Consider the following 17906-nt stretch of genomic DNA (forward strand, 5'->3'; position numbering starts at 1 on the left):
TCAAAATAGTGTGTGTATATGTATACACTTTTATACATAAAAGTATATGTAAAACTTTTGTTTTACTATATATACATATAGTAAATTCATAAGGCCTCAAAAATAATAAAATGAACGTCTATATTATATGTATGTTATGTGCTTAAAACCTGGAAAATCTAATCTTAGGAATAAAACAACAGCAGAAAACCCCTTGTATGCCCTTCTTCATTTCCTACCTCTGCCTTTCTCTGCTGGGGGGCCCACTCCCCTGGATTGTGTGCTTGTTATTTCCTTGCTTTCTTTAGAGATGTAGTGCATGTGTATATTGTTTTTTTTACAAGGTTTTGAATTAGACATAAATGGGGTTGAACTGTATATAGAAACTCGCTTTTCTCCCCAGTCAGCAGTATGTTGGGGAAACTCCTTCCTGCTGTTGCCTGCGGCTGAGGTCGCTGCTGTGTGGTATTTCATTGTATAAATCAATTGCAATTGAATAGAGAATTCATTTATGCATTGTCCTGTCAATGGGCGTTTGAGTCATTTCCCAGTCTTCGCTATAATGTACAATGCTGCCGTAAATAGTCTTCTAAATGTCTTCTGGTGCACACATGCCAGTTTCTCTGGTGGTGTTAGTCTCGGAGTGGGATTACCATCCCATAGAGTTTATACACCTTTAACTTTACTGGTGTTGCCAAACTGCTTTGCAGAACAGCTGTAGCAATTTACAGTCCCACCAGCAATGTATCAACTCATTTGGCTCCATATTCTTGCCAACATTTAGTAGTCAGATTCTAAATGTTTGCCATTTGGCTGGGTGTGCAAAATTGTTATTCTAATATGCAGGCCTCCACTTACTACAATGACAGTAAGAGTCTCGTCTTATGTTTTTGTTTTGCTTTGCTTTTTGGTTTTGGTTCAGTTTTTGGCATTTGGATTTCCTCTTCTATGAAGTGCTTGTTCATGCATTTTTTTATTTGGCGCATTATGTGAGTCTATTTCCCAGGCCTTTGGCTCTGATGTTATCAACCTGCCACTTAGCCCGCTGCCAGCCAGCTGCCACCAGCTCCATCTCAGCAGCTCCAATTCAGCCAGCCCATCACAGTGGTTAGCCCTAAGGGGCCCCGCAGCACTGGGTTCTGGGCTCCCTGGCACCTGAACCAATTCCTGTAGCGTCAGAACATGCACAGGCTGTGGAGTTGCACCTACCTGGGTATGAATCATGCCCCTGTATCTGACTAGCTAGACAATTTGTTTACCTACTTTGAGCCTTGATCTATAAAATGGGGGGTTGGGGGGGGGAGACGGCATTAAAAATACCAACCTCAGAGGACGTTGGAAGGTAACTGAGACAACGCAGGTACAAGGCCTACCACAAGGTGGCGCCATCATTCCACCTCATTCCCATCTGGTTGCTTCAGTCCGGGCTCAGGACCCAAGCCCTTGTTCTAACTCATTTTTCTGCAGGCTCCTCTGGGACTGAGGCTCCACTGAGTGCCTCAGGCCTTTAGGTTGGGGCCCACAAGTTGACCGTCTTGTGGGGACATCCTCGGATCATGCAGCCCAGAACGAGAACTTTTTAAAATTAGAGAATCTCGTGTCTTTATTCTTGACCAAGACTGAGAAAATGAATAATTACAGCCCCTTAGAAGGAAGCAGAGAGAAAGGAAGTCCTATCCTTGCATCTCTTTATAGTTCAACAAACATTAATGGAGCACATACCTTGTGATAGGCGCTGTCCTCAGCCCTGATACACAGATGAGTCAGGAAGAAATAAGAGATGAAAAAACAAAGACAGACAGACATAGAAAAACAAAAACTGTGTGAGAGAGAGAGAAAGAGAGAGAGAGACATCACATGTCTAAAAGAACCTGGGAATTTCTCTGGTGTACAGCCCAGCCTCACAGACTGATTTGGCCCCTCCACCTGCTGAGGACTCTCTCTATCTCAGCCTTCTTGCCTTCCTGGGACTCCCTGAAACCCTGCCTTTGGGGGCTCGGCTCCTCCCTAGCTAACTACTAATTACCATTCTCAATTTTTGCCTCTCCTCCTCTGCCTCCATCTAAGATGGCCTACACCAGGTCTCACTACCAGGCCACTTTGTCCCATCTCAGTCCATAGCACCCAAACCTAAGCGGCGTCAGTGACTCCCCATGATGACGCCCCATGGCGACCCCCACACACACACCCCTAGCCCTCCACCGCTGACTTTCTTTTCCAAGGTCCACATCTACATTCTCAGACCTGCTACCGGATCTCTTTAATCCCAAAGCTAATTTGAGTGGATATTCCACAAGCCCCTCAAACCCAGTTCACTTACACCCGAAGTGGTCATCTTCTTGGTCTTCCCTCTTCACTCCCCTCTCAGACCCAGGTGAGAAACCACCTCATCTGGAGACAGGCACCTGCCTCCCCCAGAGAGAGGGTCTCTATCCTCCCACCTGCCACCCGACCTGATCTGAGCACAACTACAGCTCTGGGGTTGGGTTATCCTTATCAGTTTGCATGCCCATCTCTGCACTAGATTTGAGCTGCTCCAGGCAGCTTCTCTTCTAAACCCTGTCTGGTGCCCAGCACCCAGCCGAAGCCTGACACACAGCCATTCACTGGCCAAGTGTGGGCTGAATGATGAAGAAACAGAGGCCCAGGGAGGGGAAGAGATTGCCTAAGCCACACAGCAAGTTAATGCCAGGGCTGGGACGCATCCTGGTCCCCCGGCCGGCCTGTGCCCCCTGTTCAGGGCCTTGGAGGGGCAGTGGAGGGCGAAGCTGGCACGGGGGCCAGGTTGGTAGGGGCTACTCAGCTCAGCGCCTCCAGTGGGCCCCGGAGTGACCCAGCCTGAGGCCAGCTTCCTCAAACACTGGTCCCATTTCTGGATCGTCTCCATCCCCAAACCACCCACTTCCCAACCCCAGTCATAAACTTAATGATGCCAAGAGAACAATCTAATCAAAGCACTTTCACATCCTAAAAAAATTGCTGCTGGAAGTACTTATAGGTAATTAGCTTTTACATGGAGTGGGATGGGCCTGGGCCCGAGGCCAAACTTCCCTCATGGGAGGGCATACAAGTGGTGTTGAGGATGGCATGGCCTGGTCAGCACGTGGGCAGCAGGACCGCTGCCCGTGAAGGACGGACACAGAGGGTTTCCAGGGCCAGGAAATACTGAGGTTCTCCCTAAGCAGTGGGAGAAGGAGCAGGGGGCCCACACAACTGAAGGACCCAAAATATACAGTAAACATCACCAAGATTTATGAGCAATGTGTTCCTATTGATTACTGGGAAAGCACCCATGGTGGCTTCTATGCGAATATCTAAGGGACACAGGCTAGTCTACAAAGGTCCATTGTATATCACTGGTGCTGGTCTGCTGATTTCCAGTTCCTTTTTATATGTTTAGTTGGTAGAAAAAGGCAGAGGAATTGGTCACTGGGTTGTAACAGTTAAACAGAATCGTACAAATGCAGGTGAGGGAGCAAGACCTAAAAACCCCGAAATGCCCTCCTTCTTTCTGTCCACTCAGACACCTAAATTCTGCATAAGAAAAGAAAACAGCCCTTGCTGGTGTGGCTCAGTGGATTGAGCGCTGGCCTGAGAACCAAAGGGTCATTGGTTCAATTCCCAGTCAGGGCACAAGCCTGGGTTGCAGACTAGGTCCCCAGTAGGGGGCGCGGAAGAGACAACCACACTGATATTTCTCTCCCTCTCTATCTCCCTCCCTTCCCCTCCCTCTAAAAATGAATAAATAAAATCTTTTTAAAAGAAAAAAAAAACAGACAAGTGGAAAGCACAAAGCAGCTGGAATCCTGACTCATGGGTCCAGGCAGGATGGATCTGGTTGCCCAGGGAATAGCCAGAGGGAAAATTCAGTTAGAGTCAGAGAGGGAAACAAGGGTCATACCCAAGGAAGCAAATACAAACGTCAGCCAAGAGGCAGAGCAAGGCTTTATGGAGAGTAAATGAACTCGTGGGCCAGAAGCAGGATCTGAATGTGGATGTAAGCCAGATCAGGGCAAGGTTCAGAACAAAGTCTATGACCGATGTAAGGGGTTAAACGTTGGCTTTATAAAATGAGGTATTTGTTTTAAGAAGTGGTAGTAGAGCTAACAGCTCAATAAAAGCTATAGGAAGTAAAACAAGCCTTCTATCCTCCTCCCAAACTAATATATCCCAGACCCTCTCAGCCTTTTTTTGCTATTTCAAATAAGAATCTTGATTAAAAGTTAAGTGCCAAAATGGATAAATACAAATATTATATGCAATAGGGAATGGAACAATGGATGAAAGAGATTATATAACCTGTTTGGCAAGCAAGTCAGTGAGATAGAAAGAGCTGAGTCTCTGAGGTGGAAAGAAATCAAGAATTAAATCACTTAATAATATAAATAGAAAATAATTTCCCTGTCAAGCAGATGGTTTCTCTTATATATAATTTCCCTTATAGCAGATTGTCAAACAGATGCTCTGCAGGCATTTGCGAGGTGAGAGGAGTGGAGTTTATGAGGAGGCATCAAAAGGTCCCTAAGAACAAGTCCATTTCCCTTTAGGTTAGAATTGTTAATGTTAGGCATAGTTATTAGGCCTGTGCTGATGTAAAAATACTAAGTTTTCAGCAAAGCACCACTGGATACAGCTAGGATCTGAACTGTTCCAAAAGCTCTCTAGATCGCTGGTCCTTAGGCTCATCCTCAGATGATTAGAATCATCTAGGAAAGTTTTAATATACTAACGCCCAGGCTTCTCCATCAGAAGTCCTGATGTGATTGGTGTGAGGTGGAATCTTGGCATGAGTATTTTAAAAAATTCCCTAAGTAATGCCAGTGGCGACCCGGGGTTGAACACCATCCTTCTCGAGGGGCCTGGAGGGAAGAAGAAGTTCCACAATCTCAGGAGAAAAGCCTGGGTGGGTTCACAAGGCAGCTGCGCTGCTTGCCAACCTGGTGACATGAGCAAGGTATTTACATTCTCTGAGCCTTGGTTTTCTAATTCTTAAAATGATAGTGATATCACACTTCATCATGGAGAGTGAATGAAATAGTAAAATCATTCCCCCTGAAATCAGTAACAAGACAGAGATATCAACTTTTGCCACTTTCTTAACTTTCATAAAGTCCAATTAATTTATTTAATTGATTATTTTCTTTTGTAGTTAGTGTTTCTTGTGTACATTTAAGGAATGTTTGTTTTCACCGACTCATAGATACAGAGAACCTACTGGCAGTTGCCAAAGGGGAGGGTAACTGACGGGACAGGGAGGAAAAGGGGAAGGGACCGGGAAGTGCACATTCCTAGTTCCAGAATAGGTGCAGGGATGTAAAGAATTACCGATTACAATTACTCATTTAGAATTACCAAGGTAATCTTAAAGAGGAATAAAGTTGTAGGATTTATATTACTAAATCCTAAATGTATTGTTTTGTTATTTAGTTATTCAGGAACCCCAACAGTGCCGTATCGGGGGCGGAGGGGAACGGCCAAAAAGACTAAGGGAACAGAAAACATCCAAAAACAGACTCATACATATGTCATTACTTTCCTTAGAACAAAAAGCCACTGTAATTCAGTGGTAAAAAGATGGTCTTTTTGATAAATGGTGCTGGTTTAACTGAATATCATTTGGAAAATACTTGACCTCAGACACCACTGGAAAAAAAGTTAATTTAAATAGAGCATATACATAAATGTAAGAGGTAAAAAAATAAATCTCCTAGAAGAAAAATAGGAGGCTATCTTCACAATTTTGGAAAAAACGAGCATTACTTATTATATATTTTATTTTTCAATTACAGTTTATATTTAATATTATTTTGTATTCGTTTCAGGTGTTCAGCATAGTGATTAGACAATCATATACTTTACAAAGTGATCCCTCCAATAATCTAGTACCCACCTGGCACCATACATAGTTATTACAATATTATTGACTATATTCCCTGTGCTGGACTGCACATCCCTGCACCTATTCTGTAACTAGGAATGTGCACTTCCCGGTCCCTTCCCCTTTTCCTCCCAGTCCTCTCAGTTACCCTCCCCTTTGGCAACCGCCAGTAGGTTCTCTGTATCTATGAGTCGGTAAAAACAAACATTCCTTAAATGTACACAGGAAACACTAACTACAAAAGAAAATAATCAATAAATTAGACTTTATGAAAGTTAAGAATTTCTATTCATCAGAAGACACCATTAAGAGAATGAAAATGCAAACTGCTGGCTGAAAATATATATTTTCAATATATATATCTGACAAAGGACTCATATGTAGAATATTTTTAAGTGTATAATTCAATAAGAAAAAGACAACTCAATTTTTTTAAATGGGCAAAAGTCTCAGATCAACGTCTCACAAAAGATGCTAACCAAGTGGTTAATAAGAATATGGAAAAATGCTCAAAATCATTACTCATCAGGAAAAGGAAAATTAAAATCATCATGACAAATTACTACACACCCAAGCAGGTCACAATCAGGGCACTGCATTTCCACCTATCACAAAGCTACAAACTACTTCTTTGTGCTTTTGATGCAGCCAAAGGAGAAGGAAGGTGTGTTCCCATTACCTGTGTGGATCCTCCCATCTCCCCCACCCCCGTTTCTCCCTAGGTCTCTTCCTCTTTCTCATCATCCCCCCTCTCCCTGTCAGAGTTTATCACACCACTTACATATGGTGAGATCTTTTACCCCGTGGGGTTTTGCAAAGGTACAAGGTCAAAACATAGCGAGTAAGTGGTGAAGCTGGGCAAGGCACCCAGGCCTGCTTACCAAAGGGGTAATGTGCTGGAGGCAGCTTGCTCTTAGGGAACCTTCAGTGTCTGGTGAGGGTTCTGGAGTTTTCCCAGTGAGAAGCAGGGGACTTAGGCTAAGGGTTCTGCTCCAAGAAGGCATAGGACAGACTTGCTAGTAGAAGCCAAGTTGGAGACCTATTACATTGCAAGATATATCCACATTCTCCTTCTGGAAAAGCCTGGCTCAGTAAGAAAAATCCGCTGTTGTCTTGCATTTGTAACTCTTCCACCCAATATGCAGGACACGCACCAGATACACTGGCCCTGACCAAGTTCCAGAGGCAAAGTGCCCCTAGGCACCATGACAGGGCTGCCACTGCTGCTTCTGACCACCAGAGGCCGCTGTTGCACAGCACATGGGACCGCCACGAAGCCTTCGCCTACTGCTACACTAAGGACTCAGGCCGCCAGGGGGCCCCATGTCGTCCAGACTCAGGTTGCACCTTGTGCTTGGGCTGCTGCCCCTGGAGACAGCACGGCCTTCCTTCAGTGTGGACAACACTGGCAGGTAACCTCAGTGTGAATCCTCAAGGTAGAGGTGGGGAAGGCGGGGAAGGCGGGGCAGTGTGCCTAATTTTGTTCTCAACTCCTCACATCCTGGCCTCCTCCAAGTCCTCTCACCCCACTATGCCCCCCCAAACAAGAACAATGGATGAGTTTGGGAGACCAGGCAGTAGGGAAGTGGAAAGCCCCCTCGCAGGGCTAGGAAAGGGGACAATGGCAGTCTCCGTTTCAATCTGCTTGATGGTCAGTCACAGCACAGACAGACAGCTGACCTGGTACCCTGGGGTTCTCTGCAGTTTTAGCCCATTCCCCAGGGCAGCTGAAAGAGAGATGTGGGGGCATCTGGGATCCCCATTCAGAGGCATTCTTTTCTTCCCTCCCCAACTCCCACTTGTAGGTAAAGAAGGGGCTGCCAGTCAAATTAAGCAAGTATTTCTTGCATGGCATTCATAGCTCTTGCCTCCCTATCCAGCCTCGCTTACATGTTAGAACTGACTCAATCATCTTGCCTTGGGTCTGCCTACTATGCCTCTTTCAGCTGGGAAGAGGGAGTTGTCGCTAACTGCACCTCCGGCTGGGAGCAAAAGCATGCAGTTCCCAACCCAGGCTCTGCCTCTCCCAGTGTCTCTGTGCCGTCCAGCCTCAACTTCTCTTTCTGTAAAAAGGACATGACCATCTCTCCCTGCATTCCTGGCAAAATGATTGTGAGAATCCAATATGCAAAAGGATAAGAAAAATTGACTAATTTTTTTTATTTATTTTTATTATTTTGCAGATATTACCTATTTCTGCCCATCTGCAACACGACAGGGAGCAGGCACTGGAACATCAGAGCCGCCCCATCGCCCGTCTTGCACCCGCTCCCTCCGGCCTAGAGTCTCTGCGACTTCAGCAGCCAGGCCCAGGACTCCCAAAGGCCTTGGTTTCCTCACTGCATTGGGCTGCTTCACAACAAAAATGCGATGAAAGAATGAATTAGTAGCGTGATTAGATGGGGACTGGGTGAGTGAGTGAACAAGTGAGTGAGGGAGTTGAAAGTGACTAGCCAGATGACAGAAGGAATGAAGAAGCAGATGACTAAGTGACTTGATGTGAATGAATGAAATAACAGGATATATGACTACCCAGACGCCCCGAACCCGGCAGAGCTCAGACACCGCGCAGCAAGCCTGGGGATGGATCGGGTGTCTGGTGACCTGACAAGACCCACATCACTGACGCCAAGGTCTGCGCGTGATTTAATGAACCTCTTTAAGTTTGGGGGGTGGTGAGCAGTGAGCTGTACGACAGAGATGAATTTCACCAAATTCAGCACAATTTCTCACTGCCAATTAATTAACCGAGCTTCATTGAGGAGGCCAGGCCAGTAAATCAGGGGAAGGCTGGGACTTTGAAAGGATCTCATTAGGGCACAAACTGTGCCTGGTGAGTGAGGGGGGGCTGGCAGAAGCCCCTGGGCACCCTGATCCCCCACCCCGCCTTCACCCCGCCTGTCCTGCTGTAGTTTCTACCATCCAGCCTGTCCCTAGGCTTTACCTTTCACCCTAAACACTGACAACAGCCAACCTCGCTGGAACCTCTGAGGCCAGCACTCAGCAGCCCAGGTCACAGAGGGGGACAGGTATTGGCAGGGCCCGAGGGTGGGGGCAGAGACAAAGGGCAGGGAAACCCAGGTTCTTCCTGGGTGTCTCTAGAACTTCACAACTTTGGGAAGCAGAATGATGTGGGGGAAAAGAGTGTGGACATCAGCTTCACAATATTGGATTTGAGTCCTGCCTACATAATGGGTCACAGCCCAGGCTGGCTCTGGCTCAGGAGAGCTGGAATTGAATTACTGCTTGGCCATTTATTAGCTGTATGTTCATAAGCAAGTTGCTTAGTTCTCTGAGTCTCATTCCTCTAACAGCACCAATGGATTAACAATTAAATGACGCAATGAAAAGAGGAGTTTAGCGAAGTGCTTGCCTAAAGCGAGTGAGTATTCCATGCATGTTAGTTATTGTCCTTTTCATCATTATCATGATATCCTTATTACCCAATAAAACAGGAGTCAATAAATATTTCCTATAGAGTGCCAGACAGTTTGGTGTTTTGTTTTTTTTACTTTGCAGGCCACAGGGCCTGTTGAAATTATTCAATTCTGCTGTTGTAGTGTAAAAGCAGACATAGACAACACCCAAAGAAATGATCATGGCTTGTTCCAATAAAACTTTATGGCTCAAAAATTTGAATTGCACATAATTTTCATGTGACATAAAATTCTTCTAAGTTTTTTAGCCATTTAAAAATGAGTGTGTGTGTGTGTGTGTGTGTGTGTGTGTGTGTGTGTATTCTCAGCACCAGAACAGGCAGCAGGTTGACTTTGGCCCACCCCCATCACCTGCCACCCCCTGCACTGGAATGTAAGTTCTTCGAGAACAAGGGGTTTTGTCTGCTTTGTTCACTGCTATACTCCCAGTACCTAAAACACTGCCTGGCAAATAGCAGATGGTCAATAAATATTTGCTAAATGAACTAATTACAAGCTGTACAATTTTGTGCAACATGTCATTTAACCTCTCTAAGCCTTGATTTCTTCATCGGTGCAATGGGGATGTTTGCACACTGAGGCAAATATCATATGAAATGAGAATGCTTGTGGAGCCACTTAAGCTCTACAACTGGTGTACAATGCAGTTGCTGTTTCTGACCACACGGGGGCTCTTCTCAAGCAACTCTCACTCCCGCTTTTTGACACTCCTGAAAAAGTCCCCCCTGCCAGGCATGGGGTGGGAATGAGTTGTCTCTGTATGGAAAGAAATGTGACCTGCAGAGGGGAATGCCCAGAGAGGAATACCTTCTCCTCTGCTAGTTGGGGGTGAGGAGCAACAAGGTGGTCCAAGTTTTGTTACAGAGACTTATTCAATGCTCTGAGAATATCAAACCAGCGAGGCAGTGAGGTAGACTGGGCATTAGACTCGGGCTGACCAGGTCCAAAGTCTGGCACCAAAACTTACTACGTGATTTTAGGCAAGTCACTTAAGCTGACTGAGACTCCATTTGACCTCTTGCTCGGCAGAGCAGGGTCTGACTCCCAAGCCCGGCGGCCCATCTGGCCTGGTAAAGATGCTTCCTGGGTTTGGACCAGCATCAGAAAGTTAGTACAAAAAAATTGCCTCCAGCTTCCAGCCTTCTTGTACAGGTTTTCAGCTCTAAACAAAAACCCCTGCTGTTTTTTTTTTCACAAGATTGAAATTTTCCTGCTGCTTCACAAACTTTTACAGCCAAGAAATCCACTGCTTTTGGAGGACTGATGAGTCTAGTCACTTTTCTTTTCTCCTCTCATCCAGCCAACCAGCATGAAAAAAGATGAGAAACAAACCCCATGTGGCCATTTTTCCACTGTCCAAGGTAAGACCATATAACAGAAGAGAGGAATATTCAGCATGTGAGGCTGGGGATTCTTGATGCATTTACTCCATGGATTCTGTCTGTCTCTCTCACCACCGCCCTCTGCTCCACTTGGCCATCTAGGCAGGCACACAAAGGCTTCTGACCCCGTGGGAAGGAGCACTCTGTGCAGGGGACTGGCACTCTCTTCTCCACCCTTTTGCTGTGTGACTTCAGACAAATTACTTCCCCATTCTGAGCCACAGCCTTCTCATCTATCAACTAAGCGACTCCCCATCCATCCTCCATCCTCAGCTAAGAGCACCTCTGAGCCCAGGATCCTGTGACCCTGTCCCATAATCTGAGTACATTTGGAAAGAAGCAGAGTGACCTGTCTAGGAGTCCAGATGAAAATTTAGAAGCTGGAGGAGAGTGAGGGTTTTCTGAGCAGCCTGAGCCAGACAGTGGGACCTGGTGCGGAGGAAGGGGAGCAGCTGGCTTGCCCCACCCCCATTTAGGCTGGTCACAGGAACAGACTGAAGGTAACTGCCCCCAACTCGGCAAGCTCCGCAGCTGTCCCCAGGGCATACTAGGCCTTTCTACCTCTCTTCCATAAGAATTTTTGGTATCTTTCCTTGAAATTTGCCCCAAAGTCGGCCATAGCCTCCCCAGCCCTCCCAGCTACAGTCCCTAGGATCCATCTCGAGCTCAGACCCACTCAGGTCCTGGTGCAGGCACAGCCTCAGCCCTACTAACCGGGGTGGGGGTGAGGGTGAGGGCTGGAATCGGTCCTGCAGCCTTGGGTTGGTCTGCAGCTGAGGCACCTGAACCTATCAAATCACAACCTTCGCCCTAACCCCACTCAACCCTGTGCCACACTGACCCAGCATATGTTTGGACTGCAGCTTCACTTTCTCTTACCCAAGCTGTCTAGTCTCTAGCCTGGTTAGAGCCCCACCTGCTTGCCAAGGCACCCGGCCCCTACCCTGCCCTTGCCCATTCTGTTCCCTGAGGAGGTGGATCCTCCTTCTTCTGCTGGAGTCCTGCCATGAGGGAAGAATCAACCACCCTGAGCCCGGACACCGCTCCCCACTTGACTTCCTGACTCCAGTTCTCTTCCACCCATGGGACGCTGTTGGCCACTCCACCCAAGAAGTGCTGAGGGCCCCTTGATACCCTCCTCAGTCCCTACTCCCTTCAGATTTTCATCATCTCCCAAAGTCAAGATCCCAGCAGCCCCATCTGATGATGCCTCAGACAAGGAGGGACTCAGGGGACTTGCTCCGTGAAAATGCCCCGATGGCCACCAAGAGGTCTTTTCTGCCAACTACACACCTGGCTCAGAGACCTCAGCACCCCACCCCACCCCCAGCCAGGTGCCTGCTTACCTTCTCCAGCTGATGGACACCCTCTTCGACACAGCAGATGGAGGCCAGCGTGCGGAGCGCCTGGGGGTACAAACACCGGAAACTGTCCTGCCGGCAGACCTTGAAGAGTGCCACGACCCCACCCTCCTGCCAAGAAAAAGAAAATGTCATATGACCTCACTGTGCGACTTTTCCTAAGGCCGACTCAAAAATAATTGACATCCCTCACTCAGCAGGTGCACCTTTGGGTCTGGAGGGTGGCAGGATGTGGCACCCCAAAATATGCCCCTTTGGCATAAGGTTTATTTTGAACTGAAGGTCATGTGGAAGAAGCAGATACAAGAGAAGATCCCTGCTAGCCTCCTATTTGCCTAAAAGCAGAACATAAATGTACAAAACTTTCCTCCTCTCCTCTCTACTAGGAAGGACAAAGTTAATCACCAGAAACAACTTTAGGCCCTTATCCACCTGGAGATGGCATCACAGGAAACTCCATGACAAACTTCACTGCTGCCTTTAGCTACTACTGGTTTCCCTTATATTTTTCTTCCTACAGCTTGCTGCCCCACAGACTCAAGGTCCTTTTTCTTTGTCTTGTGACTTCTCTAAAAATGTATTATTCCTTTGCTAAGGTTCCATATAAGCCCAAGTTCTAACCAACTCTTTGAATTACTCATCTCTGAGTGTTCCCACCTGTCAGTGCTAATAAACTTCTGTTTGTTTTTCTCCTGTTAATCTGTTTTTTGTCAGTCCAGTTTGCAGGGCACTAGTCAGAGAACCTGTGGAGGTCATAGACAAAAAGAATTTTTCTTTCCCTACACACACACACACACACACACACACACACACACACACACTCACACACATGCACACTGCAGTAAAATGCTAGCTCCAGAAATAATATCACCCTTGATAGTCCAAACTGGAGGTAGGAGTCCCCAAATACTCTGGGGCTGAAGTGCCAGGGGCCAGGGCAATCATGTCTGCTAGGACCAGACTCAGCTCCATGCAGTACTGCGCCCGGACACCTGGGAACCACCTCCCAGCAGCCCCCTCCTGAGCAAGCCTACGGGCACCTCAGGTTCTAGAAAGACGTTCTAAAAATAAGTCTGAAACAAGTGAAGGGAACTGAAGCCTAGATGTCCAAGGCTGGTTCTGGCCCTGCTGGCAAGCACTCGTTACTTCTCAGACCGCCCCCCCACCCCACCCCCCGGGAACCACCACGAGCAGAAAAGGAGTTTTAGTTATATCAACACTCTAAGTTATTCCCATTTCTTAATCGAAAAAACTGAAATCCAGATGGGTGAAATAATTCACCTCAAATCAACATTATCCCTGTTTAAACTCCTTCAGTCCTGTTTGTAAAAGAAAAAAAGCAACAACCCTTAGGGCCGCTCAGCCCAACTCTTGCATGTGAGCTTATACTTTTCCTTTGGTGAGATTTGTTCATGAAAATACCTTGAACTGTGCAGACTTCCCACACAGGCTCATTGAAACGAGTTATCCCACATCATCTCTTCCCCGGCACCCCACACAGACGGGCTCAGGGGCCTTTTCCCTTTTCATCCTCAGAGTTCTCCAAGTTTATGGCTTACCACCGCAGGGACCAAGATGAGAGTGTCTAACTCGGGGGGCGTTCATAATTTCTGACATCTTTTAATCAGCTAAGAGTGATCCTTAACTTTTATATTCCTACTTCCTTTTGAGGTAGTTCATTGGGTGGGAAAGGGGCATATCTTAGGACTAGTAAATGCATTCAAGCAGCCCAAAATTCTAATAGTTTGTTACGTGCCAGGCACTGTGCTAGGCGCTGAGCACAGCGGCCTCAGTCCCCATCCACGCTGTACTCACGGTCTGATGGACAATGAGTCATGAGAAGGCAGATAATTTTTAGAGCAGGAAGAAATGTGGGTAAAGCTGCAGTGAATTGGGGTGGGGGGTACAGGGTTAAAAGGACACAGAGCAGGCACTCCTGACATAATCTGAAGGGGGGGTGGTTTGTAGAAAGGTCTAAGAGAAGCACTCCGATATTAGACGCATATGGTCACTGATAAAAATCTGCCCTGGTGCAGGACAAGACATCCCCTCTGATTCCTTGTGCCACAGTCTTCATCCCTGCCTTCTGACCTTCCCACCGTGCCTGGGACATCTAATGAAGGTTCCACATAAAGACCCTACTCAGAGAATCACTGGAGTAAAATCAAATTACTCCTTAAAATGAAAAGAAAAGAAATGGCCAGCTGCTGGTCATTAATGACCTCCTTTCAGATGTAAATATTTATATATGTGTGTTTACATATGCATATCTATGTATATACATCTCTATTTAAATTTAATCATGTTATATAAATATTATGTTTGCATATACTTGATATCTAGAGATCGATGATAGATATTATAGATAAACTATAGATAGATAGATAGATAGATAGATAAATAGATAGATAGACAGATATAGGTAATTTACATCTGTAATAGCCAATGAAGAAATGGTGCCAAAGAACGCAGGCTGGAAGCCAGGATCAATGTGGCAGCCTTCCTTTGGCTCAGGAAGCACTGAGCCCAGCATAACTATATTTAAGTCTCTGTACCCATTTGCATTGGATTCTCATCACATCCTCTCCTAACCCTGTGAAAAATGGCCTTCTTTGCATTTTTAGTTACTGCGAGAGAAAGGGGGGAGATTCTAAACCCAAACTGAGGGGACTCTGCTTCAAATCCTGGTTCTGCTGCTGGTTAACTTTGACCAAAAATGGAATCATGACACATGACTGAGCCTTCGGGCGAGTAATTGAGTGCACATATATGCAAGGGCCTCGCAGCCATTTCTGGACAGCTGGGTAACGGTCAGGCTCTGGAAGGCTTCCTGGTTAGATGAGTGTCTCGTACCCTCACAAAAGGTGTCTCAAGCATTAGAATATGTGGGAGGGTGAGGGGGAACGAGACAGTGAAGAAGTGAGATGGATTAGTGGCATGGACCACCCTGAAGTCCCCATCGAGGACCCGGGAGCAGCACTCATCTTAGTGTAGAGCCGGGAATCGCCTGAGCTAGCAGAATCGCCCGTTTGGCTGGGGCTTATTTAATTTTATAGAAAGCTCCGGGCTCAGAGCCCAGTTGTATATGGTATGCATTATTCAGACAGACTTGAGATAAGCTATCAAAGCTGTGGAGTGTGTGTGTAGACTAGTGGTGGGAAGAACCAGAGAGGAGCTGGAGTGCAAGGTGATTTCAACAGAGCACAGGGGAGTTTTCTGTGCTTTGCACTCAGAAAGGGAGGGGGTTTGCTCCCTTCGCCCTAGGGAAGACTGAGTGTGCTCTTTGACTTGCAGAGGATCCCAAGAACAGAGATGATGGGCCTCAGACAAGCTGTCAAAGCATCTCTCAGTGGCAGCTCAGATGGATGTCAGACCCAAAGACAGACCACACTGGGCCCCAAAGAGGCGGGTGCAGAAGGCCACTAGGGGAAGTGTTCCACATTAGTTGCAGTGTTGGTCACATTTCCTGAGCATGGACAGTGAGAATGCTGTGCAGGGTGTGCCAGGGACTTCTGGCCCCTCCGTCTCTGTCAGGACTGGAAACCCAAACACAGTGATTCCCTGCAGAAACGAGTCTCACTGTCTTCTAGAGTAGAAGGATGGAAGTCGTCACTCAATCTTCTCTCTGTTTCTGTTTTCTGTCTACTCTTTCCCAAGGACTGGACACATGAGAAGGTTGAAATTAAGTGTCTGGAGTCTGGTTAAAATCCCAGCTCTGCATTAAATGTGTATGACTTGCTTTCTGACCCTCTGTTTCCTCATCTTAAAAATGGGAATTATAATACATTACAAGATTATTAATATAATGAATGGAAAGCTTAACACAGTGCTTGACAGTTAGAAGGGGGTTAGTAAGTAATGAAGGATGTGAAAGGTGGGAAGTTGGCAAAGGGAGGAAAAGGAAGACGGGGGCGGTGCCGCTGAGAGGCAGCTGAGAATAGCAACCAAGAGCACTGCCTTCGCTGCCCAACAGCCAGACTCAAATTCCAGTGCAGTCACTTGCTAGCTCCGTGACCTCCTCGCTCTCTCAGCTCCCTGACCTCTATGATGCAAGCAGATACCATCTATCACAGAGGACTGGATGAGGTCTAGATAAGTTATTATGTAGAAAGTCCTGAGAACACTGTCTGGCACACAGTGTTCTATAGTACTTCCTATAGTATAGTAAACTATATCAATGTTTATTGTTTATTTCTACTCCCACAGCTACCACCATCAGCATAAAAGTTGACCACTCACAGCTTTAGAAAGCTCAGGCTGTCCTACTTCTTCCCCACTCCTGCCCATGCCTCCTGGGCCAGCCTTCTCCAGCCTCAGGTCTGGCATGGCCAAGGCGCACCGGGAGCAGAGAAAGAGGAAATCCTGTTGAAGAGGGAGACAGAGTTGTTGAAGCAGGAGCTTTGCCTGGAAAGACAGGTACTCTAAGTTTCTTAGCCAATTGAGCTGGTAAAATGGAAAGAAACCTTGATTCCAGAGCTGGACAAATGTGGTTTCAAGGGTCAATTGTTCCAGGTATTCAACCACTGTGTGGCCTGGTGTCCTTTTTTTTTTTATAAAACAGCGTCACCAATACACATCTCAGAGGGATGTGTGTAGACAAGTTATAACTTTGGACAGTGCCCAGAACGGGGCCTGGGACCCTGAGAGCCACCAATCAGTAGTCATTCTTCTTCTTATTGTTAATATTCAGTGAGACATGTGTATTCCCTTGGGAATGTTCGGGCATGGTATGGCTCATGTCCACACTCAAAATATTCAAACAACTACTGGTCATAGTTCTTGAGAGCCCAGGGCTGGTATTGGGGTTGAGGTTAATAAAATAGCTGAGGAGCGGGTCCCAGCCCAGGCCTTTCCACCTGCTTCTTAACACCGGAAATGTCTGGGATCAATATTTCACCAGTGGTAAATCCTGGTCCCTAGAGGAGACTAAAGCCATCTTCAGCTTAGATCCCTCTGTGCGTTTCTGGAAGTGCCGACAGGCAGCAGGAGTCATCTACAGACCCAGGGACAGAGCTTGGAGTGCCCAGACCCCAGAGCAGAGTAAGAGCTTTAGCGAACTTTTCTTCCTAGAAAAATTTTAAGGCCTGTTGTTTCCAAAGCATAAAGTCATTTCAGGCCCCACAGTGCCCTTCAGAAGATCCCTTTGCTTCTTCCACGCCTCAGATCCATACCTGGATTCGAAACCCAGCCAATATTTGCAACTCAGTTTGAAAGGAGAAAACAGTCTTCATTCCAAAAGAGAGTCAGCTCATTTCTGTTTGAAGTTAATCATTAAACTGATGTTGAGTCAGTTCCAGCTCCAGGTTGGAGCAGGTCTCTGTCCCCACAGCACTGAGCAGGCCTCTGCAAAGTCAACACTCTTGACCAAGCTGAATGACTGAGCCGCAGAATCCGTGGAGAGGGCAGATCTGATGCTATGCTCTCTGTTCCCTTTGTCCCAACACCTCAAACTTTCCAAGTAAAATCACATCTAAATCACTCTCTAAGAGACAGCAGTTTCCAACCCAAGAAGCACATTAGATTCATGCTGAAGGCTAAACTATCCACCCCCAAGCCTATTCCAGACCAATTAAATGTGAATCAGAACAGTCTTAAAGCTCCCCAGTGATTCTAATGTGTAGAGTTAAGAACATCTGAGTCATGCTTTGGTCCAAGAACATGAAAGGCCAAAGATTGAATGAGAAGTCACCACATGAGTGGGCTTTAGGACTATGAACTCTAGATTAAAGAAACTTGAGTTTTAAGTCTGACTCTACTATTTACCAGTTGTGGGACCCTGAGCAAGTTCCTTAAACCATTTCTTCAACTATAGATGGGAATAACATACCCACTTTACAGGATGGTTTTGTGATTAAAAAGAAATATTGTA

At 46.5% G+C, this 17906-nt stretch overlaps 1 protein-coding gene across 1 annotated transcript in view; it reads right to left on the reverse strand.

Annotated features, from left to right (window-relative positions):
* The window catches only part of INSC (INSC spindle orientation adaptor protein), a 113339-nt gene that overhangs the window by 26584 nt on the left and 68849 nt on the right, over nucleotides 1-17906 (reverse strand). Inside the window, exon 7 of the mRNA XM_054586275.1 lies at nucleotides 12023-12148. Within this exon, the coding sequence (XP_054442250.1) occupies nucleotides 12023-12148 (126 nt within the window). The remainder of the gene's footprint in view (nucleotides 1-12022; nucleotides 12149-17906) is intronic.

This window comes from Pteronotus mesoamericanus, unplaced genomic scaffold (assembly GCF_021234165.1).
Source record: "Pteronotus mesoamericanus isolate MK-2021 breed Mesoamerican mustached bat unplaced genomic scaffold, CSHL_Meso_final contig_90, whole genome shotgun sequence".
Classification (NCBI taxonomy): domain Eukaryota; kingdom Metazoa; phylum Chordata; class Mammalia; order Chiroptera; family Mormoopidae; genus Pteronotus; species Pteronotus mesoamericanus.